This window comes from Geotrypetes seraphini, chromosome 7 (assembly GCF_902459505.1).
Source record: "Geotrypetes seraphini chromosome 7, aGeoSer1.1, whole genome shotgun sequence".
Lineage (NCBI taxonomy): Eukaryota > Metazoa > Chordata > Amphibia > Gymnophiona > Dermophiidae > Geotrypetes > Geotrypetes seraphini.
In genome coordinates, this window is record NC_047090.1 from 4,943,337 (window position 1) to 4,968,951 (window position 25,615).

The 25,615-nt window shown below is 43.7% G+C and overlaps 1 protein-coding gene across 1 annotated transcript in view; it reads left to right on the forward strand.

The window, feature by feature from the left end:
• Nucleotides 1–25,615, forward strand: part of LOC117364120 — a 63,008-nt gene that overhangs the window by 35,126 nt on the left and 2,267 nt on the right. Inside the window, exons 4-12 of the mRNA XM_033952991.1 lie at nucleotides 1,008–1,715; nucleotides 4,752–4,853; nucleotides 10,037–10,160; nucleotides 14,722–14,890; nucleotides 15,716–15,836; nucleotides 17,503–17,599; nucleotides 18,704–18,791; nucleotides 20,031–20,161; nucleotides 23,800–23,951. Of these exons, the coding sequence (XP_033808882.1) occupies nucleotides 1,008–1,715; nucleotides 4,752–4,853; nucleotides 10,037–10,160; nucleotides 14,722–14,890; nucleotides 15,716–15,836; nucleotides 17,503–17,599; nucleotides 18,704–18,791; nucleotides 20,031–20,161; nucleotides 23,800–23,951 (1,692 nt within the window). The remainder of the gene's footprint in view (nucleotides 1–1,007; nucleotides 1,716–4,751; nucleotides 4,854–10,036; nucleotides 10,161–14,721; nucleotides 14,891–15,715; nucleotides 15,837–17,502; nucleotides 17,600–18,703; nucleotides 18,792–20,030; nucleotides 20,162–23,799; nucleotides 23,952–25,615) is intronic.

Genomic DNA, 25,615 nt, shown 5'->3' on the forward strand with positions numbered 1-25,615 from the left:
CGTAATCTAAAAAAAGATATTCTAATTGTATTTGTAATATGCTCATGAAAGGTTAATCCATCATCAATTGTGACTCCTAAAATTTTTAGGGAGCTTACTAGGTTTATTTGTGCGTTATCTAAAATAATATTTAAGTGCCCTGCTCTGTCAGGCTCTGCACCCAGCTCCCTTTCTGCCAGGCACTGCACCCAGCACTCTTCCCTCACTGCCCTGTTAGGCATTGCACCCAGCTCTCTTCCTTCCTTCCCTCCCCTGTCAGGCATTGCACCCAGCCCCCCTTCCTTCCCTCCCCCATCAGACTCTGTACCCTCCCTACCTTCCAGGCTCTGCAGCCTGCGCGCCTGCTCGTGCTTCTTCTCAGTGGCCAAAGACGCTCACAGGCAGCCAGTTAACAGCAGGGCAGGAACTTGGAAAGTTTGCACCTGCCCGCTGCACCTCCACCGATGATCATCAGTAGAGGTATGAGCCTGAGGCTAGGACAGGGAGGGCAGCAGACTGCAGAGCCTGGCGGTGGCGGCCTGCAAGAATTTTGGATGGGGGTAGAGGTGGTGACCTGAATATAAACCGGGACCCCCATTTTTGGGCCAATTTTTTGGCCCCAAAATCCCGGTTTATATTCAAGTATATACGGTAATCTTTCCTTATCTAAGGAAATTTAAACTCTGAGATGTGCACTTGCTTTCACTATGCGTGATTTTATTGGCATAAAACTGCACATATAGTTTTGTCATCAAGACAACAAATGTCGTTCCATTCTCTGCCCTACCCCACCCCAAGGGTCAGCTCTGGAGAATATGGGTAGTGTAGTCTGTCCACTGCTGAACTACGCACATCCAAGGTGGGCAGTGATCAAAAAGCCTGTTTTTTTTTGCTGGTAAACAATATTTTATCCATTGAAATGTTTTGGATTACTGTCTTCCTTCATGTTAAGGGGAAGTATGTTACTTCATTTGAAGGAAGACAAAAAGAGAACCAAAGAGTAAACGTGTATTTATTTTTATTTTCAGCTTTTACTTCATCCAGACCATGTGAGGCTAAAGTCCATGTGGGGGCACAAATATCAAATATTACTTTTGGATCTGTTGTACCAATTCCAATGAACCCGATAATGGGACCGGTGCATACTAGCCTGCATTTAACTAGTAGACCAAATGTGCCTGCTCTAGTGAACCTGGATAAGGGACCACTACACATCACCATGCCTCAAACTAGTAAATCTCCTGTGCTGATTCCAGTGAGCCCAATCCAGGGACCACTACCAAATACAAGGAAGCCTGAGACCTCGAATTCCATGGACTTGGATCAAAGGACACTATCTGATAATAGGATGCCTGACTCCAGGAAACCTGGTATCTCATCTTCAGTGAATGTGCCAATACCAGGAAGCCTGGCCCAGGAACTACTACATACCACCATGCCTCAAACTAGTAAATCTCCTGTGCTGGTTCCAGTGAGCCCAATCCAGGGACCACTACCAAATACAAGGAAGCCTGAGACCACGAATTCCATGGACTTCGTGGCCATGGCGTCAGGCCTATTTGATAATAGGAGGCCTGACGCCAGTAAATCTAGAGTCCCATCTTCAGTGAACATGGATCAAAGGATGCTATCAGATAATGGGATGTCTGACACCAGGAAATCTGATGTGCAAATTTCAAAGGACTTGGATACCTTGACTTGGATACCTGGAACAAATAAAGCTGATGTATCAGCAGGTATGTTTTTAGTCTGTCACCAGCACAAAATATTCAGTTTGACTCTGTTTCCTACATATTATGCACACACAAGAGTAATGTAATATCATGAACACCAGAACTCCTATGTACTGAGGGAGCCTCCCATACTATTACCTAAATCAGTATTTCTGAACCCAACCCCCATGTCACCACTTGGAGTTTCAGGATAACCTCAGTAAATATACAAGAGAGAAATTGACATATATCGATGTATGCAAATCTATCTCTTGAATGTTCATTGGGTAATCCTGAAAACCCAACTGGCTAGGTGTGCCTCCAGTTAACAGGGAAATGCTGTTTAAAACACCAATTAACTTTAAATTCAAGGTGCCTACAGGTGTCTAAACAAAAGGTGCCGGAATCGCACCCCGAACGCCACTGTAGGCATGGCAAACTCCAGAAGTATCTTAACAATACACTTATTTTTCTTTTTTCAATTTTTCAATTCAATGAGACAGTGAATCCACTAGAGGTAGTAGAGTTATATATTCACTTTGGTACTTATATATATACTTTCATGTTCAAAGCTCAGGCATTATAGGGATTTTCAGACATCCACCTCAGTATTCCAACTTATGGCATTAGGCGCCATAAAGTGCCCATATAGGCGCGATTCACATGAAAAAATAGGCGCCGGAAATGTAGGCCTTGAAAACCCTGGCCTATATTTCCAGCCCCTGTCTTTCCCAGTGATGTGATTCTCTAAACAGTGCCATTGCATGATTGACATGCAATCGGTGCCCGCTTTTAAGGCGGCCGCAGACATCAGCACCATGTAGAAAGAATCCGACAATTAGCACCTAAATGAAAGGCGGCCATTTTGGAGTCAGCACCTCACTGGTTAGGTGTTGATATTAAAGCACTCAAGCGGCCAAGGTAACTGCATAAATGGGATCACATAATGGTTAGTCCTATATTTTATGTGGCAACCCATGGCTGGTTAAGTTCTGAATATTGACTGAATTGACTATGTGTTAGCCAGCGCTTCATAAACTAGATATTCAGTGCCGAAGTAGAGACATGGCCCCCGCATTAAATATCCGGAAATTATGTCAGTGGCAGTCAGCAACCGCTCACTGCTATCGGATGAATATTTACACCTATAATAGTAGTTCTGTGCACAGGGTTGGCGTTGAAAGGGGGGGGGGGTGCACAAACAGGACAAGTGCCCTGGGTCCCACAACTCCAGGGGCTCCCTGTAGGTCAGGATGTCCGTCCCTTCTCCCTACCAGTTCGGAAGCCCCACTCACCGTTTAAAATGCAAAGGGGTCACTGGCATGGCACCAATTCTCTAGCGCTACTCATGAATTTCTCAGCACAGTTCCCCTGCTGTGGCCTGCCCAAGCGGAAACAGGAAGTTGCGTCAGAGGATGCTGATGGACCTGGGTGCGAGCATGAGGGGTAAGGAAGAAAAGAATAGGAAGGGAGAGCATTTGGGGGGCATCTTTTTAGAATAATGCGTAGCAAGATGCATACATAAATTTTATTTTTGCCATTTAGCGCCTAGTTATGAGCACTAATTGGTTCGTTCTCAATTAAATTGTGCACTCAGATTGGGTATGCACACAAAATTGTGTGCCATATATAGAATCTGGGAGACGGTGATCAAATATTCCTGCTTTCTGGACAGTGCCAATCATTCGTTGCATGATCCGGATATTCAGGGCCCGATTCTATAAATGGCGCCTAACTTCTAGGTGCTGTTGAGCGCAAGGGTCAATCATCCGATAGGCGCCGTTTATAGAATTGTGCCTAATGGTGCCTAAGTGGTCTTAGGTGCCAGTAGGTGTTAAAACCTTAGGCGCACTCCCATTTGTGCCAGGGTTTTCGTGGCCTAAATGAAATGTGCCTAAGTCTAACGACATCCAAAATCCACCCAGAATCTGTCCCTAATCACACCTATATGCTGGTAGGTGCTTCAGAGTAGATGCCTAGCTTGAAGTGGTAGGTGCCTACCAGTAAAAACAATTTTTAATAGTACAGTCAAACCTCGGTTTGTGAATAACGCGGTTTGTGAGTGTTTTGCAAGACGAGCAAAACATTCTCGCAAATCTTGTCTTACAAACTGAGCGTTGACTCGATTTGTGAACACCCCCCCGAACAGCATTCTGTCTTACCCCCCATCTGGCACCAGCACGCAGCCCACAGGACGTGCCGGTGCTGGTGAAAGAAGTTCCTGCCTCTTCCCTGGGCCTTGAGCATCTGCGTATGCTCAAGCCTTCTGGTTCTCACTTTTTTCACCGGCACCGGCACGTCCTGTTGGCTGCGTGCCGGTGCCATTTGGGGGGTAAGACTGAATGCTGTTGGGGGGGAAACGATGCCGATTCTCGGGGGGTGGAGCAGCACCGCTGGCCTCGGGGTGGGGGTGGGTGGGAACGTATAAAGCGAGCTTCCATTACTTCCTATGGGGAAACTCACTTTGATATACGAGTAATTTGGTTTACAAGCATGCTTCTGGAACGAATTATGCTCGTAAACCAAGGTTTTACTGTATTTTAAATTGTGGGGTTTTTAATGGCACTTTCAATTAACGGCAGATACCTAAAGGAGAATAAAGGAACTACCAATTCAGTAAAGTCGTTTTGTGGGAATGCCAGCCCTCATGAATACATATTAATGACCTGCATCCTTCCTTGGCAGCTTCATGATCGTCTAAAAAGAGAGTTGTCCAAAAATGTCATTCATGTACATGTATGGGGGTAAATTCAATCTGGAAGTCTTGGTGTAAATGCTGCAGGTACCTTTAACGGTGGAGTTTTGCACTCTGGTACTTATGCTTTGATTATTGCCCAAGGAAAAATTGCACCCAGAGATTTTCACCGGCTTTCCCTGTGCATAATATTTTGGCACAATTCTACATATCTCCAAGACCTCCTTTTGCATATGCATGCTGAGAAATGCCCAAATTTTTATCTGCAGACAGGTGCTCAGTGTTAATAAATATTTTGATGTCTAGAGAAGATTTAAATTAATATTTGTGGATTTGATGCCAATCTGTGACTTCTTTTTCCACAGTTCCCCCACAACCCAGTCCCCCAAAGCCCCCAGGACCCGAAGAGGTGGAGAGCAGCAATGAGATCTGCCTCTTCAATGTCTGGAAATTCTGCAAGAATACAGGTACTATGATTTTACTAAACTGCTTTGATATCTTCCAAAAAGGCAGTGTATAAAAAATGAAACTAAAACAAAATTCTCTAGAAAATGTCTGATTTTCTAGTGACCAAGTTCTGGTAGATTTTGTGACTTTATTCTGTCTGTTTCTCTTTGTAAATTAACACATCTGGATCTCATCTCTCCTCCTTTGCACCTCTTCTATTCTCTAATCCTCAAGTTCTTCCTCTCTAACACTCCAGTTCCCCATTTCTCCTCTTGCCTTTCAGCTCCCCATCTCCCTTTCACTGGGTTGCTCTTTCTGTTAATATCTTGTATTCTAGTTCAATAAGAATGTCAGTCTTGAACCACTGGGTTTATGTACCTTCAACCGTGGGGGTGGGGGTGTAGAGAGCCTCGTTTGCATTTTTCTGCTCTGCCTCCGGCTCTCCTGTACTCTCCTCAGTTATTCTCTCTCAAGTGAAGTGATAAGAACCTGTTTGTTCTGCTCTTGTTTATTTCTTTTCTTTTCTTCAGGGTTTTTGTTTTTTTTTTTTATCATCAAGAGGCGCTTTAGTGCTGCAGAGGCTCCTAGTCATGAGACATCTCTGGCTGTAGGAGAACACAGACTTTCAAAGTAGAAGTCTATATTCAAGGGGCCGCCATCATTGCAGGGCACCCACTTGGCCAGCCTGCGCTAATAGTTCGGGACCACTCCCCTTGGGAGCAAGGCTCACCCCAGGTTCTGTCTGCAGTGGGCTTGAGTGCAGGTTGAACAGCTCCATGGTGGTTCTCCAGGATCAGGGCTGACTGTGTTTCCTCCCATCGGCGTGCACGCGAGTTCGTTGTGGGGTTGAGTTCTCAGTTCTGCTGGAGGGACTGAGAGGCAGTTGGAAGAAGTAAGCCATCCAGTTTTCAGGCTTTCCTGAGGCAGAAGTTCTCCCTTTCAGTTGACTGCAGTGTCAGCCTCTGCAGCTCCCAGTACGAAGCAAAGTGAGTACATGGTTGACAGCCCATAAAAGAAAATTGGGAGGTTCTCCCCCCCTCCAATTTTTTTTTTGGGGGGAGGGGGGTTCTGGGATAAAATCTTAAAATCACTGGGGTGTGACCTCCAGTGTATCTTCCACAGGCCTTTCTTAGCACCAACATCTTGTTTCTCATTTGAAACTCACTTTGGCCACATCGCTGGACCCAGGAGCAGGCAGGGAGGCTTGCCGGCGTGGGAGCGCCCCTCCTCCCCACCCGACGGGACTACGCTGAACCAATAAAAGATTCAGCGCCTAACAGCACGCTGTCTAAGATGCTCATAGCACCTTTGTGAAGCGACCAAGAAGCGATCCACCTCCACAACACTACCAAACGTAAAACCAACCGAAAAACAGCAGCCAAACCACCAAAGACCCTTCTACCACCTCTCACCAACCATCAAACAAAAAATAAAAAAAACCCCAAAATGAAGCTAACCTCACGAGCCCAGCACTTCATACTGTTAATCCTTCTTTTAACCAGCGGGAAGACAGCAGCAAATAACCTCCTCCCTACACCCGCTAGAGATATAAATAAATCTCTCTTCCAAAATAGGAGAACATCAAGTGACAGAAACTCAAACCTACAATCTAACACTCTTCACTCCATTACCACAGCATGGGGAAGAAGACCAACACACACTTAAGACTAAACCACACCGGCACACCAAATCACTTATATATCCAAACACAACCCACAACTATCACACAGAGATATCCACACTCAAATGCGCCTACTTAAATATCAGAGCGCTAGGTCCAAAAACAGAGCTTATAAAAACCTGGATAACACAAGAAAACATGGACTGTCTTTTCCTCACAGAAACCTGGCTAACCTCCGACTCAGACCCCAGAATAACTGAAGTCTGCCCACAAGGATACAAAATTACAGTGGTCTGCAGAAGTGAGACCAATGAGGAAGACAACTTTCCTGGTGAGATACTTCAGATGAGCCTTGTGAAGAGGTTCAAAGGGAGGTTTCATAAGTTGAGAAAGAACAACATTGAGGTCCCAAACCACTGGAGGCGGTTTGAGAGGAGGATTGAAATGGAAAAGTCCTTTCATGAATCTGGAAACCACAGGATGAGCAGAGAGAGGTTTCCCTTGAAGCGGCTGATGGAAAGCAGCAATTGCACTAAGATGGGCTCGTATCGATGTAGATTTGAGGCCAGAATGAGGAAGGTGCAAAAGATAGTCCAAAACCGAAGACAAGGAGGAGTGTTGTGGCTCATGAAGATGAGAGAAACACCAAGTAGAAAATCTGGTCCACTTTTGGTGGTAGCATTGTCGAGTGGTAGGCTTCCGTGAAGCTTCCAAGACGTCTCGCACAGGTTGGGAAAACTGGAGAGGAGTTATGTTGAGAGGAACCAAGCTGTCAGGTGTAGAGACTGCAGGTTGGGATGAAGCAGAGATCCCTGATGCTGTGTAAGTAGCGAGGGAAAAACAGGTAGTGGGTACGGCTCCCTGGAGCTGAGTTGAAGGAGAAGGGAGTACCAAGGTTGCCTGGGCCACCGTGGGGCAATCAGAATCATGGTGGCCCGGTCTGACTTCAGCTTGACTAGAGTCTTCTGAATGAGAGGGAATGGAGGAAACGCATATAGGAAGAGATTCGTTCAGTCCAGAAGAAAAGCATCTGCTTCGAGGCGCTGAGGAGTGTAGATCCGGGAGCAGAACTGAGGCAGTTTGAAGTTGTGGGGGGTGACCTGGATGTGTCGAGACAGAGGGTCGGACATCTGCATCCACTGAGATGCCAGGGTCCACTGAGGAATCCTGAGGTGAAGTTTGGCAAAAGGAGTCACGTGAACTGTAGAGGCCATGTAGAAGGAACTGTAGAAGGATCATCATGTGTCTCTCCGAGATGTCTATATTAACTGTTTGGCCTCTTGGAAGATAATCATTACAGCACCTTTCTGATCCCCAAACACTGGTCATGACCTTTCCTGCTGACTTTTGGGTCTTGAATTTCCTTGGCCTTGGAGAACTTGAGTGATGCCTTTCATGGACTGTTGTTTTGTCTCAGGATCATAATGGTGTGACCATGTTTCATCAACAGTAGCTATTCGTTCCAAAAAATTGGCACCAGCTCGCTGAAAATGCTATAAAATCAAGTTGGAAATGTCCACTTGACATTGTTTCTCATCAGCATTCGAACATTTAGGCACCCACTTGGCTGACAGCTTCTGCATTTCCAGCTGCTTGTGGATTATACGCCCAACATGTTCCCTGGATATCTGTAGTGTCTCAGCAATTGTTTTAGCCGATATTCGCTGATCTTCCAAAATCAGGTCATGGACAGGATCAACAATTTCAGGAGTTAACACCATATGAGGCCTCCCAGACCTTGCTACATCTTCAGTCTCGAAATCTCCATGCTGAAAGCTTGCATGCCACTTCTTCACTGTGGAGTACGATGGGCATTTGTTACTCAATGATTATATCATACATTCATGAATTTCCTTTGGAATTTCCATCTGTTGGAATAGGAACTTCATGATTGTTCAGAGTTCTACACTTGAAAATTCCACACTTTTCATTGACATAGTTCAATCAATGATCTGAAACAATGTCAAAACATAGCATTACAATTCTACAAACTGGCACTTTGCAAAATAAAATAACCCACTTTTCAGCTACACTAGCAAATTAACGCTTAGAATTTAGGAAGCTGGTTGGGCTGAGAATTTTTCAGCATCCCTGTGTATTCTACCCTGTAGATCAGGGGTGCCCACACTTTTTGGGCTTGCGAGCTACTTTTAAAATGACCAAGTCAAAATGATCTACCAACAATAAAATTTTTTAAAAACACAAAGCACACTGTACGCATAGAAAATGTTAATCATCATTCCTATTCCAGGGTTTTTCAAAGAGGTCAAAGCAGATAACTCTATGCACTATCACCTCAGTAACAACCATACAAAAATAGACAAATATACCCCCCTCCCTTTTTACTAAACCACGATAGCAGTTTTTAGCGCAGGGAGCTGCGCTGAATGCCCAGCTCTGCTCTCGACACTCATAGGCTCCCTGCGCTAAAAACCTCTATTGCGGTTTAGTAAAAGGGGACCTTAGTGTAAAATATAGACAGCAGATATAAATTCAGACACATTTTGATCACTAAATTTAAAATAAAATCATTTTTCCTACCTTGTCTGGTGATTTCAGGAGTCTCTGGTTGCACTTTCTTCTTCTGACTGTGCATCCAATCTTTCTTCCCTTCTTTTAGCCTGTATGCTTCCTCTCCTCCAGACCTCATTCCTTCCCCCAACTTTTTCTTCCTCTTCCCTGCCCTTTCTTTCTCTCTGCCTTCCTTTCTTTTTTTCTGTTTCTCTTCTTTCCTTCTGTCTCCCTGCCTGCCCTTTTTCTTTCTTTCTCCCTGCCCTTCCCCAAGCCACTGCCATTGCCATCGGGGACCAGGACCCAAACGCCACTAATAACAGGCCCCAAGCTCTCCCTGCTTCGGCCAACCAGCATTCCTCTCCCCGACGTCAATTCTGCCGTCGGGAAGAGAAGGCTGATCAGCCCAAGATCGTGATCAACCTATTGGGGGAAATGCTGCCGGGTCCTGCCTTCGCGGAAACAGAAAGTAGGCAGGACCCAGCAGGAAGAAGAACAAATGCTTCACTAACCTGTCTCCCGCATTAGCCCGTAGCGAACGCTTGCTTCAGGGCTCTCAACATGTGCGTGCCGGCTTCCCTTCTCCCCCCCCCCGGACATAACTTCCGGTTTCGGAGGGAAGAGAAGAGAAGCCGGCACGCACACGTTAGAGCCCGGAGCATAAGTTCGCTACGGGCTGAAATCTCCAAGCCGTTTTTTTTTTTAGTTTTTTTAATGTTCAGCAGCAGCAGATGACAGCTGGGCGGACCGCCCAGCTAAAAGGCCCTAGGGAGAACACTGGAGAGGAAGGCTGATCGGCCCGTAGATCAGGACGGCAACACGAGTCTATCACGGAGCCCGGGATGGGCTCCGCGATCGACTCACGTTGCCTTCCTGAGCTACTGGTTGATCGCGATCGACGTATTGGGCACCCCTGCTGTAGAGGATTGTTTACCTTTCTAAGACACTGGCACCACATTTGTCTTTGACCTCATATCCATATACTCGCCCCTCTGTCGCTATCCTTCTTTTTAAGAACCTCCAGGTTTATCATCCCAGTCCTTCACTGTTTTCTGTTTATTTAATCCTCAGGTAAATGCCCCCAGATGCACTTTTATCTGCCTTATCGATGGCAGATCCTTCAGGATACAGATTGGAAAGACCTTCCTACAATGGAAGAGATAGAAAAGGCTTACTGCGACCCAAACAATATAAGGTACAATACCAGGTTCAAGCAGGGTTTCTGAAAGTATAGCTGTGATACACGATGAGTAGGGAATTTTTTTATTTTTTTTTTAATAATTCTTTATTAATTTTCAAATCAAATACAAAGTGCAAACAAAATACAGTCAAACCTTAATTTACGAATGCTGCAGTTTGCGAGTGTTTTGCAAAATGAACAAAACATTCTCACAAATTGTGACTCGCAAACCGAGCATTGACTTGATTTGCGAATTCCCCCACCCGCAAATGCCGCCCCACCTGTGAACCAGCAACGCCCCCCCCCTCGCGAATGCTGGCCCCCCCCTTCCCTGCGTGAACTGGCACCCCTGCCCGCCCAAACCTGAATGCTTACCCCCAATGTAGCTCCGGCTCGCAGCACCAACCCACAGGTGGTGCCAGTGCCCGAAGATCGTGCCTCTCCCCCGACTGGGCCTTGAGCATCTGCGCATGCTCAAGGCCTTCTGGCTTCTGCCTCTCTCTGAGATTCTCGGAGAGATCGAGAGCCAGAAGTCTTTGAGCATGTGCAGATGCTCAAGGCCCAGTCGGGGTAGAGGTAGAGGCACGATCCTCCAGCACTGGCACCTCCTGTGGGCTGGTGCTGTGTGCTGATGCCACATTGGGGGTAAGCATTCAGTTTGGGCGGGCGGGGGATGCCGGTTCGCGTGGGGAGGTGTGCGTTCACGAGGGGGGGCGATGCCAGTTCACGGGGGGGGGATGCTGGTTCGCGGGGGAGATGTGGAAGTGCACCAGTGGGGGGTCTTTTGGGGATGTGGTGGGGTGGAGCAGCGCCGGAGGGGAGGGGAGGTGGAATGAATCAAATGAGTTTTTCTTACTTCCTATGGGTAAACTCGCTTTGATATACGAGTAAATTGGTTTATGAGCATGCTTCTGGAACGAATTATGCTCGTAAACCAAGGTTCCACTGTACAATCAATTAATGCATTTATATCCAAACAAATATTAATACCAAGTCCATTTCCACCCTCCCAGGATATGTGTAGAAATCAATCAAGAATTAAAGGCTTATTCAATTAATCAGTTTTAACAAATGTCGTTAATGGGCCCCATGTTTCTTTAAATTTTTTTACTATTGCCCAATTTCTCAGCATTCATTCTCTCATATCTGTAATACTGACAGAGTTTTCCACCAAAAAAGTAAAGTTCAATCTGTCCCAGCTCTTCCAATTTCTCATTATTAACTGCATTGCCACCCCTGTCTTAATATTAAGAAGTCTGATTTTTTCCATCAATTGGACTCTTAGGTGTCAATAAATTCCCAAATAAAACAGTATCATAAGACAATGAAACAAAAGCCTTCAATATCCTATTAATATTACCCCATATCGATTTCCAGAAATTGAGTAGCAAGGGACAGTAAAACAAGTGATCCAGTGTCCCTATCTCAAGATGACAGTGCCAGCATCTATCAAACTTTGAACTATCCAACTTTTGGGGTCCAAAAAATTCTATATAACAAAAAGAACCAGGTTTGAGTAGGGAATTAAAGACTTCAGAAAGTCCTCACTTTTATTGGAAAGGAGTAATAAACTCAAACTTGCAAAGCTCAGTATTCAGTGACACAGTCACCATTTAAATGTAAAGTTAGATCACTTGAACATATCAATTTTATATTCAGGGCCTGATTCTATAAACAGTACCTAACTCAGTAAGCACCTAGAGAAATGGCTCTTACTGTGGGTCATTATTAGGCCGGGGTTTTTTCTTGGCCTAAAATGCCAGTGCCTAACTCTTTCCACACTCAAACTCCGTCCCTAACAACACCTACGTTTTGGGTATGCGCCTTGGTGTAGACGCTTTCATTACACCTACTGAGATAGGCGCTTATCTGAAAATTAATTTTTAAAAATTGGTGTTTAATGTCACTGTTCAATTAACACCATCAATCCACAACGGCATATAATAAACTTCAAAGTGCCTAATTAAGAACATAAGAAGTTGCCTCCGCTGAGGCAGACCAGAGGTCCATCCTGCCCAGCGGTCCGCTCCCGCGGCAGCCCATCAGGCCCAATTGCCTGAACAGTGTCCCTGACTAATTTTGTAACTGCCTCTAATCCTCTAATTCTATCCCTATTACCTACCTCTACTCCTATCTGTACCCCTCAATCCCTTTGTCCTCCAGGTACCTGTCCAGACCCTCTTTGATGCCCTGTAGCGTGCTCTTGCTTATTACATCCTCCGGTAGCGCGTTCCATGTATTCACCACCCTCTGGGTGAAAAAGAACTTCCTGGCGTTTGTTCTAAACCTTTCCCCTTTTAATTTCTCTGAGTGCCCCCTCGTACTTGTGGTTCCCCGCAATTTGAAAAATCTGTCCCTGTCCACTCTTTCTATGCCCTTCATGATCTTGAAGGTTTCTATCATGTCTCCTCTAAGTCTCCGCTTTTCCAGGGAGAAGTTTCTAAGTAATCTTTTTTTCCGATAATACCTTTCTAAGTACCTCTATGGTCTTCAGTTCCAGCTAACCACCAGCCAAATTATTTGAAGGCTTGTTTCTCTTTCTGACCTTAGTTTTTTTCAAGTGCTTGTGCTCTATATTCTATGTTTTGTGCAAAACGATAAACTTTTCTTATACAACTTTAAAACTTTTGTACTTAGCTTTAGCTATTTCTTCTTTCTTTCCTGATGTCAGAGGAGGGGCGGGACCGTGGCAAAGGAAACAACACCGAAGCAGCACAAAGATCACTGGCATCGCGATCTTGTTGCAGGCTGCTTCTGTACTGTAAACGGTGCGGGGAGGCCAGGGGGGAAGCGAGATGCCAGGGGGGGACGCCAGACGCTAGGGGGGAGAACCGGACACCGGGGGGGGGGGAACCGGAAGCCAGAGAGGGGAATCAGACAGCAGCACTAACCGGCTAATGCACCTCCCTCCCCTCTAAAGCAGGTGCAGCAGTGGCCAGCCAGCAAGAGCAGCGCTGCCGTTCCTGATTTAGGGGGTAAGGGGGGAGGGTCAGCCAAATCGGGAAGCCGATTTTTTTTTTTGTTTTGAATCGATTCGAATCAGTTCACCTGAAGTGAATTGGTGAACCGATTTGAATTGTGAATCGGGCAGCACTAGTGTGCATAGCCGGTATAGACACACAACTTAATGGATTCATGGACTTTATCGACCTCAAAGTCTAAATTATTGGCCTCAGTGTCTAATTTCATCAGTTTTGTTGGCCTGCGCTCATTTCACCTTAGAACACATAACTTAGGGCATTCACCCCCCCCCCATTCCCAATTCTATATAATGTTATGCACATAACTGGTGTGCATAGCCGGTATACACACACAACTTAATGGATTAATAGACTTTATCGATGCCGATAATTGGCTAGTAACAACTCATGATTGGCATTAACTGAACGTTAGACTCCTAATTTGGTAGGTGCATAGCGCAAAGTGGTATGTGCCTTGTCCGTTGTACATAGCTAAAAGAGGGCGTGGTTAGGGATGGATGGTGGGTGGGTTTATTTGAGTTATTTGCATGTTTTTGACTTGTGCATACAAGTTTTTGACAATGTGCATACAACTTAGGCGCAGGCATTTAGGTAAAAAAAAAACCCTGGCAGAAATAGAGTGCACCAAAAAGGACGACTAGTGATAAATAGCGGACACTTGGCTGTGCTAAGCACAATTCTAGACAGTGCACATAACTTTTATAGAATTGTGCTTAACACTTCCCTGGTTGGCACCAATTTGTTAGACAAAATATGTAGAATCTGTCCCTTTGTGACTAAAATGACAGTTGAACATCATTGCTATTTGCAGACCACAGGGGAAAAAAAAAGAAAAAGAAAACCATGCGGTTCCCACAGTCTATTAAAAGTGGCAGAAAAACAGTGGAAATGACTAATCTAATCTAAACCTTAAGTTTATATACCGCATCATCTCCATGAGAATAGAGCTCGACACGGTTTACAAGAATTTAAAATAGTGGGTAGAGAAGAAGAAAAAGGATGACATGAACTTATGTGTAGAAGGGGGGAGGAATAGAGCTACAATTTGCTGAAAAGCCAGGTTTTCAGTTGTTTGCGGAATAACTGAAGGGAGCTCAGGTTCCGCAGCGGGGTGGCGAGGTCGTTCCAAAGACCTGTGATTTTGAAGAGAAGGGATTTTCCCAGTTTGCCTGAATAACCCCCTAATAATCCAGGAATCTACAAAATAAAATATTTTATTATAAAACACTGTATGATGTATAGTGGTTGAGTGGTACGGACGCGACACGGGTCGTTTCAGCCTTTGTCAGGAGTCCAATAAACAATTACGAAGAGCATAAAAATACATATCAACCGTCTAGAAAAATCAACATCATTTGAATTAAAAATGAACGTATAAAACTACGAATAAAATGAAAACAAAGAGTGATGAACAAATAAATATGCTAGTATCGTAAAGCAAATGTAGATAAAAACGCAGGACAATTATGGTTTAAAATTTGAAACCTAAACATAATTATAAATTGAAGTATGAGTACAGGCTGTACTCCATCACTGTTCGAGTTAAACTCTTTCCCAAAGTACCCTCTGATCTTCCTATGCTTTTTCTTTTCCAGTTCAGGAAGTCATAACATTGACTTCAAGAAGATGACTTGTGCCTTTAACCCAGTTCGACGCCTTTCCACAGCCTCCTCCGTCACCAGACCAACAAATTTCCAGCTGACCACTGAGTGGCTGTGGTACTGGAAGAATGAACATGGCCAGTGGATTGAGTATGGAAAGCAGGTGAGTACTAAGTTGAGAGATAAACATAGGAGTACAGGATTTTTTTTTTTAATCTAAGTTTCTTTCCCTCTGCTTCCTTTTTTTTTTTTTTTTTGCACAGAACAGGATTATCCCATTGGTCAACACTAGGCAAACCAGCATGATTGCCCCCCCTCATAAAATAAATGCCTCCCGAATGGGTGGTAGTGGGGGCTCACATGCTTTTTTTTTTTTTTTTTTTTTTCAATTATCTTTATTAACAATTGCAAGGGAACATACAACCATGAGCATAACAAGCAGAAAACACAGCATCCATAACAGCACAAGAAAAAAAGGACAACAAATGGTGCTCGGTACAAATCCTCCATGGGTGGATGCCCATCACAATTGGCATTTTGAGATATCAAACCCCTCCAAACAGACACATCCATACCCCAAACCCGCACCACAGACCACAACAAACACGCCACAGTCGAAACTCCAGTCATCCACACCCCCAAAAGTCCCCGCCCTCACACACACCGATGCAGCTACCCAGGAAGAACAATGGCCACACAAAAATGGAAAAATGAGCATGTGACCATTGATAGAAAAAAAGCTGAAATTCATCCATTTTATCCATGCAGTAATGACCCACGTAAGCACATGCTAAGGCCACTTTTTACCGCAGTTTGGTAATAGGGCCCCCAAATGAGAAATGATCCAAAATACAAGAATGGGAAAAATGGAATTAAAATGTCTGAGAGCTAAAAATGTGAACTGTACACAGTAAAACCTGCTTTTGACTGATTGTTGTTTAATGAAGTATTGCTGTCTGTGGTCTTCAGTATATCTTTGTCTCCCCAGTCTGAAAACCATAAGATAGCCTCGCTTTCCTCCTTCGGTCTGGAGAATGTGTATTTGGCAGACAAGAAAACCATTGTGCCATTCCAAGCTGGGTCCCAGTCCTATGAGATCAACTTTGCAGGTAGTACATTGTCAACAATACATTTTACTGGCTTTGAGTTCATAGAGCATCAACTAGAATCTACCTGTCTTCTCTTCACCCACTGACTTTGTCGTTATTTTCAGTTCTATCACTTAAGATATTTTACCATGATAGAAATGGAGGCTGGGTCTACCCAGCATAAAAGGAAGTTGAAAATGTATTCTAAAAACCCTACAGGTTTAGGCTGGTCTTCTGGTCCAGTGGCAGATGGGAAAAGTTAATCATTGCACAACAGTGACTCCTACTGGCAGACTCAGTACTTTTACTGGACTCCAGAATGAACACGTATAGGACTTGTCAAGATGATGCATTTTTCTCTTATACTCCTGACGTTTTTCTTTGAAATGAGTTCATCCTGTTTGTTAGTTCAACCATTACAAATGTTGATCGATTTAGTAACTGAACAAACTGCTAGAAAAGAGTTTAAATGCAATCAGGCCAATATTCAAAGTGATTTAACCAGTCAGGAGAGGCTCCTTTAAGCTTAAATTATTAACAGCTGCTCAACAGCTAATATTCAGTGACACTTAATTGGGCAGTGCCACAGAATGTCAGCATGAGCACTCCGCTTAAATCATTAACAGCTATAATCAATGGGCAAAACTAATAATCAATCTTTTCAAAATTTTGTTAATGGGTCCCAAATTGCTTTGAATTTCTTACAGTGTCCCAATTGTAATGCACTCATGCGTTCAAACTTATAAGTTTGGCACAAAGACTCCCACCAAAAACTATAGTTTAACTTTTCCAATTTTTCAAAATAAGCTGCATAGCAACTCCCATCATGATGTTGGTTCTTAAAATGAATAAAGATTTTGGAAAAAAAAAAATCATTAACACCTAGTATTCAGCGACACTTAATTGGGCAATGCCACAAAACGTCAGAATGAGCAGCCCAAAAATAGTGTAATTTTACTGCTAACCCCAGTAATTACAAGGGATCTGAAGAAGTTTTTTACACATCTATTTTTTTAAAACACTTTTTATTAAATTATCTCAAAAGCAAACCACATGACTACTTTGAGGAAGGTGTAACTGTGTGTGCGCCTGTGCATTTTATAAAATATGGAGTCAATATTTAAAGCACACTAGCTGGCTGCTGACCTATTAAATCACTTACATCCTCTTTTACGAAGCTGTGGTAGAGGTTTCTACCACGGCCCGGAGCACTAAATGCTCCGATGCGCACAGAATTCTTATGAGTGTCAGAGCAGCTTCGGAGCATTTAGCGCCCTGGGCCTTGGTAGAAACATCTACCGTACTGCTTAGTAAAAGAGGACCTTGGGGCTAGGTGCTAATATTCAGTGGCACTTAAACCATCTAAGTGCTGATGAATATTGTGGTTAGCTTGTAAATCAAATCCAGTTATATTCAGGGCATTCTGGAGGCTGAATCAGTACTTGGCCACTTAAAAGGACTATATAAACTTAACAATAGCTCATTTTCAGTGAGAAACTACCCAGGTGTTTTCCTTATATGAAAATTAACTGCAAGGTGCGTGTGTACAAAAGTACATACCTGCGCTTTGTAAGCAGGTGGGTTGTTCAAAATTGCCCTGTACCTCCATATATCCAGTTGAGGTTCCTTCTTTAACTGCAAAAAAATTCACTTTTTCTAACATATGATCCAAATTCTTTGTTTCAAGATATGGTGCAGAAAAATGTAGTCTACCGGACTGAGCGAGAGATTTGTAGGAGACCTAAGTTTTTGTCCTACGACGATGTGCTTAAGACAAAGATGCGGTATGGAGTGTTCATTCTTATTAAAAATAGCTTTTAAGACCTGTTAAATGGGGTCATGAGAGGACTGACTGTACATCTTATGAGTGTGGAAATAGTGGTCAGACAAGTCGTAGGATACCTTTTTACTGACTAGCTTGATGTTGTTTTGAGAAGCTTTCAAGAGTTATCCTCTCCATCAGGTCAGTGAAGAAATAAGCAGTTAACACTGGGTTTAAATAGTACAAACTCATCTATGTTTTAAGTTAAATGCATAGGTCAGGAGTGGGCAACTCTGGTCCTCGAGGGCCAATATCCAGTCGGGTTTTCAGGATTTCCCCAATGAATATGCTTGAGATCTATTTGCATGCACTGCTTTCAATGCATATTCTTTGGGGAAATCCTGAAAACCCGACTGGATACTGGCCCTCAAGGACCGGAGTTGCCCACCCCTTGCATAGGTTATTACAGCTCACTGAAAGGTAGGGTGAAACAGTAAGTTACAGGCAGTGCCAACGGTTAGGCGCCTAGATTGGTATTTCTAGGGAGCGGATTCAGGGCAGAGTTTAGGCATGTTTTGACTTTCCTTAGGTACACTAATTTAGGCCAAGAAAACCCTGGCCTAAATGGCAGTGCGCCTAGGGTTTTAACGCCTACTGGTGCCTAAGAATTCTTAGGCACTATTCTATAAATGGCGCCTAGTGGTTGATTGACAACCCCACTGAGCGGTGCCTAGCCACTAGAATCGGGGCCTGTGTGTCTGGAGTAGGCGAGGAGTGGGTGGTGCAGTGATTACAGCTACAGCCTCGGCACCCCAAGGTTGTGGGTTCAAATTCCGCACTGTTCCTTGTGACCCTGGGCAAGTCACTTAATCCCCGTTGCCCCAGGCACATTAGATAGAGTGGGAGCCCGCCAGGACAGTTAGGGAATAATGCTTGAGTACCTGAATAATTTGTAATCTGCATAGAATTGTAGGATGTGCGGAATATAAATTATAAAAGAAATCAATCAATCAATCAATGAAATCTGAACATTGATGTGGGATTGGCATTTGGATTGGCATTTTTCATGTGAGCACAGATTTATGACCAAAGTACCATACTCTAAAATGTATTTCTTTTCAAACAGTAAACCAGATAACCCACAGCCGACTTCTCCCTTAAAAACCATCCCTCTCAACTGGGACAAAGCAGCACTGCCGGATGTGGGCTTCCTGGTATGTGTATAATCTTCAGAACGCTTTGGCCGGGAGGCCTTATGGCTTGGTCTAAGTCTTGAATGTTGTACAATGATCACACGGAGGGCCATGTTGTCCAAAGATAAATCAAAGACTGGAGGCACCTTATTACAATCAGATTTAATTAGACACAAGTTTATGAAGGCAAAGAGTCCACTAATGGGATGACTCGAGAAAGTGTGGGTCTTGCTTTCATCAGCGGAACCTATTCATTAATAATGCAAGTTTTAAGAACATAAGAACATAAGCAATGCCTCCGCTGGGTCAGACCTGAGGTCCATCATGCCCAGCAGTCCACTCACGCGGCGGCCCCACAGGTCCAGGACCTGTGCAGTAATCCTCTATTTATACCCCTCTATCCCCTTTTCCAGCAGGAAATTGTCCAATCCTTTCTTAAACCCCTGTACTGTACTCTGCCCTATTACGCCCTCTGGAAGTGCATTCCAGGTGTCCACCACTCGTTGGGTAAAGAAGAACTTCCTAGCATTCGTTTTGAATCCGTCCCCTTTCAACTTTTCCAAGTGTCCTCTTGTTCTTTTATTTTTTGAAAGTTTGAAGAATCTGTCCCTCTCTACTCTCTCTATGCCCTTCATGATCTTATAAGTCTCTATCATATCCCCTCTAAGTCTCCTCTTCTCCAGGAAAAAGAGACCCAGTTTGTTTGTTTGTTTTTTTTCTCTTCCTTCAATTTCTCAAAAAAAAAAAAAAGAAGTAGGTATCATTGTGGACATATGTTGAAACCTGCTGCTCAGTGTGTGGTTGTGGCCCAAAGAGCAAACAGAATGTTAGGGATTATTAGGAAAGGAATAGAGAATAAACAAAAAAATATCAGAATGATTGTTTGTACAACCGTACCTTGAGTATTGTGTGTAATTCAGGCTGCCACATCTCTAAAAACATATAGCAGAATTAGAAAAGGGCAATCAAAATGATGAACAAGATGGAATGACTTAGATGAGGCTAAAGAGAATAGGGCTCTTCAGCTTGAAGAAGGGGAGATATGATAAAGGTCTGTAAAATCCTGAAAGGATAGAAAATGCCTTCTTCAGTTCACAGCATGTGGTCTTCCCTGGTGCTCCCATATCCAATTTGTAGTTAGGCCTGACTCTACTAACTTGCAAGATCAAACAAGCTCAGATTTTTACAGGCCTAGGTGATACGTTTATTAAATAGACTAGCCTTCTCTGAACAGGTGATAAAATCTTTCTTTGTTTGTAGATGGTAGCAATCAGCAGCACATCCTCGGAGTATAAGGAAATTCAGAAGTTGTTTGAAAAAACAATGTCTGGGTACAGCATCCAGAAGATGAACAGGATTCAGAACCCATCTCTCTGGGAAGTTTTTCAGTGGTTTGTATCCATTTTTCTACATTAATTCTAGCTGACCCTTTGAAGTTGATAGCGAAATGTACTGCAGAGAAAAGAAGTTTCCAGAGCTACTTAAAATGATAAGGATAAGCAGCATTTAAGGGTAGGGGTATGTGACCAGGCAGACAAGAAGCATGCCAAGGTCCCAGCTAAGCCCGGAGGAAAAGTTAATAGGAAAACCCGGGTGGGATTGTATAAAGAATATGGTAAGGTAAATAGGGATGATTTTCAGGTTAACCACCAGGGGGAGCCTGAAATCTCCAAGGATCTCCTGGATGAGCAGTATCTAGGTCACCACAGGAGGAGCCCAAGAGCCCCAGGCAGGTCTGCTGACTCATGTAGAATAGGGCATGCCCCTAGAGTACAAAAACCAGCAGCTGAGAGCAAACAGACAGGCAGGCTAGGGAGAAGGTTTCAGACCTTTCCTCCCTGAGAGTCTCCTCGGGCCAAGCAAGGGTGATACAGCCTCACCTATGGAGGTGCAGGAGGCCGGAGAAATGCTGGATGAAGTCTTTTCTGATTCTGATCTTCCTATAGAACTGGACAACCTGCCTGAGGAAATAAGTACTGGTGAAGAAGCCATGGAGGTTGGTCTTTCCACCAGCTGCAAGTCCCAACTGGATTGAAACAGTGAGGGTGTTTTCAGCTTGCTTTGTTTGAGAAAGACTGTTTGCTGAAGCTGAACCTTTTGGGGGATTTTGCTTTTCTTTTCTTTACTGTTTTGCATTTTCTGTGAAGCTGATAGTGTCTGTTTGGGAGAGGTTTGCTGTTACCTGGGAGGGCATTTTGTAGGCTATATTGTAGCTAAATGAAAGCAAACCTAAGGCACTCTCCATTGCCTGGCAGTTTAGCGAAAGGCTGCCAGAGGCTTCACTTTGAAGCACTGAGAATAGGGTATCCAGTGTCTTGAACCCTATTGCATAGAGTAACTGAATAACTTGCTTGGGAGCAGGCTGCCTTAAACCCTGAGGTGAGCCAAACCTCAGTGGTGGGTTAGTTCCAGGAAATAAGAAAAAAGCAGTTGATACTTTATATTTTGGACTATTTGCTGTGCTTTCTTTTGAAGTTTGGACTGCTTAAAGATTTATGACCCACTTACCTGTTGTTTGAATCCATGATTTTCCTGATTTTTTCTTTGTTTGGAGGACTAAAACCAAGACATCCTGATTTATAACCTTTTGAATAGATTGTGGGGGTTTTTTTCTGTTTTTGATTTTCTATTGGTGTCAGTCCAGGCCTGCAGGGTGACTCCAGGCTGGGTCACACGCTATGGCTGTTCGTTATTGTAACCACTAGAGGTGCTGTGGAGTCCCGGTTAGACCACAGTGGTGGTCACACTAGGAAACCTCATGGCTGAAATATTGTGTGTTGGCTTGGCTACATACGTCAGGGCCCAAGGAGCATACCAGCTTTCGCTCCTTGGCATATCGTCTTTATGAACTTCTAACATCAGATCCTATTGTCTGACTGGAATTTACTTTATTTCATTTATTTTATTTTTATTTATTGTTTTCTCAGGTACTTTAGCTAGATTGTGAGCCTTTGGGACAGCTAGGGAAATCCAAAGTACCATTTTTATTTATTTTATTTTAATGTATCTTTAACGGTTAGACTCAGTGAAGCATACCATGATGTCCCATGGAACATTAGCCTACTGATGTGCCAGAGTCTGATGAGCCGGTCTATACTGATAGCCTTAGGAGGTAAGGGCCTGGAAGTGTCAGCTAGTATAGAGCTCACTAACCACTCTACTGTCGCTTCACATTCATTAAAATCTGGGGCTTCTGGAAGGCCACGAAAGTGTAGATTATGCTTGCGGGACCTGTTCTTGAGGTCCTCAATTTTGTCTAGCAAGTATGTATCTGTAGACTTAAAATCCTGATCAGCTGATTCCACTGTGGTCAGTGTGTCTTGGTGCTCCTCCAATCTCATCTCGGCCTCCAGCACCCTGCCTCCAAGCTCCTTAATCTTGCCCCCTAAATCAGCTGAGAGGGTGGTAAGCTCAGATCGAACTGCTTTAAGATCTGATTTGATTTTCTCTAGGATCTGGCGAAAGTCCAACAGGGGTCAATCCCTTCCAGCTGCAAGTGGTCAGTAGTTGTGCCCCTTTGAGATCCTGCGTCACATGCCACATACTCTGACGCCATTGTATCCTCGCCACAAGGCTGGGAGGGAGAGGGAAAACAGCCAAATCCTTTCGTGTCACTGAGCCACTAGGCATACTAGCTTTATGGTCACCCTTTCCAGAAACTGATGCTCCACAGAGGAAAGCTGGCTGCAGGCAGAAGATGTTGTTTATCGCCAAATACACGCTGGGCCCCGCAGAGCTCAAGACCTAGGTGGCCATCTTCAGTGGTGCAGTCACACTTAATTATCTCTTGTTAAAAAAAAGAATTAAGTTGACTGCATTTAAATATGGTTGTTTTGTATTCTTTCATAGGGTTTGGTGCCCATAACATAAGAATAGCCTTACTGGGTCAGACCAATGGTCCATATTTGGAACGGCATACACAATCTACTATTAATACCTTAGGCAATTAGAAGAGCTATTAGAGAGGGCTTTTTTTTTTTTAACTGGAGAGGGAGAAAAATGAAAAGTTAACAATAGACTCATTGGATGTGTAACAATTACAGAAAATGAGCTTTATCGTATAATTCTAGCAAATATTTCTTTATTTGGTTGCAATCTTTGTAATATTATTTACTCCTCCCATTGTGTTTCGGGGCTTGTGTAATTCTTTTATTAAAATTCCTCTTATACTATAAATAAAGGTTTAAAAAATTTCATGAAATCTTAAGAAAACTCTACCTGAAATAACAGTTGCACTTAATTTGAATAGAAGGATGTTATTCTCAGTGGTGTAGTGGGTGAAGCTTGTGCTCGGAGCTAAGGTGCCTGGTGTGTCTCCCCCCCCATACCTATTCAAATCCTCACTGGCCACAAGCAGATCTCTTACCTGCTACTTGCACTGGCCTCATCCTTCCCTCTGACATCACTTCCTGGTCCCTGCAAACAGGAATTGACATCAGAGAAAGGGATGAGGCCAACGTGAGCAGTAGGTAAGAGATGCTGCTTGCGGCTGATGAGGATTTGAAGAGCTATTGGGGGGGGGGCAGAGAAGGGTGCATGGGGAGGAGGAAGAGGAGTGGTGCCAGTACCCTTGCCAAGGTGGTACCTGGGGCAGTCCGCCATCTCACCTCCCCTTATTACACCAGTGATTATGGTATTCTGTATCAGATGCCGCAGTAAGGTCAAATTGAAGCAGGATAAAGGTAGATCTTGCATTAGAGAGCAATGATAATAAAACAGTTTCTGTATTGTGAAATTATCTAAAACCAAATTGCACTGGATTGAGGCAAATTGTGCCATTTCAAATAGTGTGTGGGTGAATAGAAAATCCATTTTCAGCAGATGATGGTTCCTCTTAACTGACAGACGGAATGAAACTGTTCTTCATATTCACTCCGGAAGCCACTAGAGGGAGCTCATCATGCATCAATGTCCCATTGCAGAGGCAGCTGTTTCCTGTATTAGGAGCAGTTCTTCCAAAGTTTTAATATATAATAGATCATATGTATATGTTCAATGGTTGAAACTGCCACTGCTTTACTTTAATTAGGCAGAAAGACCAGATGAAGAAGTTAAATGGTGGAAAAGAAGTATGTGAGAAGATGTTGTTTCATGGCACAGATAAATCTCATATGGATGCCATTTGCCACAATAATTTTGACTGGAGAATATGTGGTGTTCACGGGACAATGTATGGAAAAGGTAAAGTCCTTCCCTTTCTTAGCCTTTTTTTACATTTGTATGTTAGATCCCACAACAGTATACTTCTTCATTCTTTACATGTTCTTCCTCTGCCCCAACAACTCCAACAGAGTGCTAATGCTTTAATTGCAACCACTATGAATATTTATGCACATACCAGGAAGTGACATCAGAGGGAGAGCTGAGGTGAGTGCAAGCAGCAGGTCAGAGCTGCTGCTCATGCCAATGAAGAACTAGAGGTATGGGGTGAGGAAGTGGTAGGAAGGAGATGAAGAGAGGTGCCAGTGGCCGGGGTGGTCTGCTCCCTCCTTAACTTCGCCACTGATGCTCAGTTCATGTGTGAAAACTGAATATGCATAGGTGCTGATATCTTTCACAAAACAAAACCCAAAATGAAAGAATGAAAAACTCAGTGAACCAAAAAGGAATTCTTTCTTAAATGTACCACTTGGGAAAGTGATCTTAATATTACATAGTTTTTTTTATATACTTTTTTGTTGTTTTATTTTAAGAGTGTGTCTATATAAAATAAAGTGATATATACAATGTGAAGTATAAAATGGTCCTCAGTTATCACAACTCCAAAAACTGTAAAGAAGTTGGAACCTTAGTAACCCAGAAGGGTTTAATAAGTGTAATACATCCTTGGACCTATTAATTTATAATGTGCAAAATCACCACAAAAATTATTTATAAAACACACCCAATAAGCACGTAGCCCAAAAAAGTGAGTCAGAAGGGAGAAAAGAACTCCTAATCTAACTTTAACATATGGAGAAACAATGTCAATACTGAGAGTACAGAAAAGTTCTTATCTCCATTGGCCAAGTTGGTAGTCCAGCATGGACTTTGAAAGGCATACTTTGACTACCAACTTGGCCAATGGAGATAAGTACTTTTCTGTACTCTCAGTATTGACATTGTTTCTCCATATGTTGAAGTTAGATTAGGAGTTGTTTTCTCCCTTCTGACTCACTTTTTTGGGCTACATGCTTATTGGGTGTGTTTTATAAATAATTTTTGTGGTGATTTTGCACATTATAAATTAATAGGTCCAAGGATGTATTACACTTATTAAACCCTTCTGGGTTACTAAGGTTCCAACTTCTTTACAGTTTTTTGAGTTGTGATAACTGAGGACCATTTTATACTTCACATTGTATATATCACTTTATTTTATATAGATACACTTCGGATGCGGTAGAGGAAAGGCCCTGTCGGGGCTGGCCGCGAACAACCTGTTTACAGTGCTGCTAGTGCTGCTTTAGGTAAGGAATGGGAGATTGGTGGGTCAGGACTGCTGCCACTGCTACTGCTTTGGGGCACAGAGGGAGGTAGGAGGGGTTGGTAGTTCAGGACCATTGCTACCGCCTCGGATAAGTAATGGGGATCCAGGAAGCCAGACCCATGCGGAGGGAGGGAGGGCAGACCTGTGGGGGGTGGACCAGGTGTATGTGTGTGGAGGGTCCATCAGGCTGGGGAGGGGCAGCCTTCCCAAAGATTCAGTGCAGTGGCCAGGGGGGAGGTAGGTGGGGGAGGGGGTGGGGTTTGAATTGGTGCAGTCTCTGGTGTTTGGGTGCGGTTGAGTAAAGAGGGTTAAAGTAATGGGGAGGGAGAGAGTTGCAGTACCGTGGGGAGGGGCAGGGGAGAGACGAGAGAGAAAT